Source organism: Osmia bicornis, unplaced genomic scaffold (assembly GCF_907164935.1).
Source record: "Osmia bicornis bicornis unplaced genomic scaffold, iOsmBic2.1, whole genome shotgun sequence".
Lineage (NCBI taxonomy): Eukaryota > Metazoa > Arthropoda > Insecta > Hymenoptera > Megachilidae > Osmia > Osmia bicornis.
The window spans coordinates 69,129-71,724 of record NW_025791208.1 but is presented as its reverse complement, the minus strand read 5'-3'; the positions used below and the strand labels follow the sequence as shown (position 1 = coordinate 71,724).

General features: G+C 38.6%; 1 protein-coding gene across 1 annotated transcript; it reads left to right on the top strand.

Moving 5' to 3' along the window:
- The first annotated feature begins 1,062 nt into the window (after positions 1–1,062).
- LOC114881641 (golgin subfamily A member 6-like protein 22) lies at positions 1,063–2,289 on the top strand. The gene has a single exon (XM_029198478.2). The coding sequence runs from the start codon at positions 1,063–1,065 to the stop codon at positions 2,287–2,289; it is 1,227 nt and encodes a 408-aa protein (XP_029054311.2).
- Positions 2,290–2,596: the final 307 nt, after the last annotated feature.

Sequence of the window (2,596 nt, the reverse complement as noted above, 5' to 3'; positions counted from 1 at the left end):
CCATTTGATATGTAATATACATTTAATAACAATATCATTATTAATATATCTACATCAGATGTAATGGAATATACTGATTTATTCCCACAGACCAATGTACATTTAATAACAATATCATTATTACTATATCTACATTGGATACAATGTAATCTACTGATACCTTCCCACAGATCAATGTACATGTAATAACAGTATCGTTATTACTATATCTACATTAGATATAATGTAATATACTGATATCTTCCCACAGATCAATTTACATATAATAACAGTATCGTTATTACTATATCTACATTAGATATGTAATATACATTTAATAACAATATCATTAATAATATATCTACATCAGATGTAATGTAATATACTGATTTATTCCCACAGACCAATGTACATATACTAACAGTATCGTTATTACTATATCTACATTAGATATGTAATATACATTTAATAACAATATCATTATTACTATATCTACATCAGATGAAATTTAATATACTGATTTAATCCCACAGACCAATGTACATTTAATAACAATATCATTATTAATATATCTACATCAGATGAAATTTAATATACTGATTTAATCCCACAGACCAATGTACATTCAATAACAATATCATTATTACTATATCTACGTGGGATACAATGTAATATACTGATACCTTCCCACAGATCAATGTACATATAATAACAGTATCGTTATTACTATATCTACATTAGATATGTAATATACAATTATTACTATATCTACATGGATTCCCTGCTGGGTAACGGTCACGTGCGAACGGGGTTATTTAAGCAGAGCGAGTTTAGAGCGTGAAAGATAGAAAAGTGGAGTATAAAGCGATAGTGTGATAGAGAGTGTGAGTGGATAGGGAAAGGGAAGAGTGGTGGTGAAGGAAGAAAGAAAAGCAGGGAAATAGAGAAGAAAAACCGACAATAAGTGAGCCGATTAAGTGTGAGGTTAGAATCTTGAGGGGAGAGTCAGGGGGCGGTGTGATAGAGGAGACGGAAACGGGCGACACCTGGAGAGACGGGAGAGAGGAGACCACAGGTGATAGGATGGTCGGTAAGGAAGAGGAGGGAGCGATGAAGAGGAGTGGAGAGGCGGGAATGGAAGGTGAGACAAAGGAAAAGAAAGAGTTGGAGGGGTGCGAGGAAGACGGAAAATGGGAAAAAGGGGGAAAAAGAGGCAGACCCTCGAACTTAGAGGTGCTGAGAAGAGAAAGGAAGCAAAGCATGGGAAGCATGTCAAATCTAGAGGAAATCTGGAAAAGAAAAAGAGAGGAAGGAAGTGAAGAGGGGACAACGAGAGGAAAAGAGGAAGAAGGAAGGAGGAGAACAAGCGGATGGATGTTCAAAGAAAGCAGCGTGACGGAGAGATCACCAGAAAAGAAACAAGAAAGAAGAGAAGGAGAAAGAGAAGGAGAAGGAGGATTTGGCGAAATAAAGGAGTTAATAAAAGATTTAGGAAGAGATTTGAGAGGCAAAATGGAAAGGGTGGAAGAGAATATAAGAGACCTAAGAAAGGAAGTAAGAGAAGATATAGAGAAAGTAAAGGAAGAAGCACTGAGGAGAGAACACAGGTGGGATGAGCAAAAAAGAGAAATGGAAGGGAAGATAGAAATACTGATAAAGAAAATTGAGGAGATAGAGAAGAGAGAGGAGAAGGCGACAAGGTGGAGTGAGATCGAAGAGAAAATGCGAAAAACTATACAGGAAGAGGTGGAGAAAAGAAAGGAAGAGACAGGAGGCGGGAAGGTCGGCGAGAAGCTGAGTGAACTAGAAAAGAAATGGGAGAGAAAGGAGAGAGAAGAGAGAAGGAATAACATAATAATCAGGGGCATGAAAGTAAGGAAAGAGGAGATGAAAGAAAAGGCGGAGGAGATCGTAAAGCTAACAGGAGTGGAAGACGCAATAGAAGAGGTAAAAGAGGTAGGATCGATAGAAAGAGGAAAAGAAGTTAGAATGATGCTTATAAAAATTAAATCGAGTGAGTTAAAAAGGAGGATAATGGAGAATAAAAAGGCGCTAAAAGGAAGAGAAGAGAGAATAGAAGAAGATCTAACGTGGGCGGAGAGGAAGATACAATGGACACTAAGGAAAATCGGAAGAGAAGAAAGAGAGAAAGGAAAGTACATATGGGTTGACCACGGAAAAATAAGAATAGAAGGAAAATGGTGGAAATGGGATGAAGAAAAGGGAATGCTGGTTGACTGGGTGGGAAGGGAGAGGAAGGAAACTCAGAGAGGAGGACAAAGGACGGGGGAAGAGGAGCAAGGGACATAGGAGAGGGTGGAAGCGCAGAAAACTCAGATAAGCAGAAGAAAAAAGGAAGGAAAAGAGAAGAGGAAGGGGGAGAACAAGATGAAGGGGGAGGAAGCAAGAGAATAGGGGAGGGAAAGAGAAAAAAGAAGGAAGAGGGAGTATGGACAGTAGGATTTTGGAACTGCGCTGGAGTCAGAAATAAAGACGAAGACTTCTGGGAAACTATAAAGAAATGGGACGCGATAATCCTAATAGAGACATGGTTGGAGGAAAGGGGCTGGCAAAATATTAGAGGAAGGCTACCAAAAGGGTATAGATGGGAAGTACA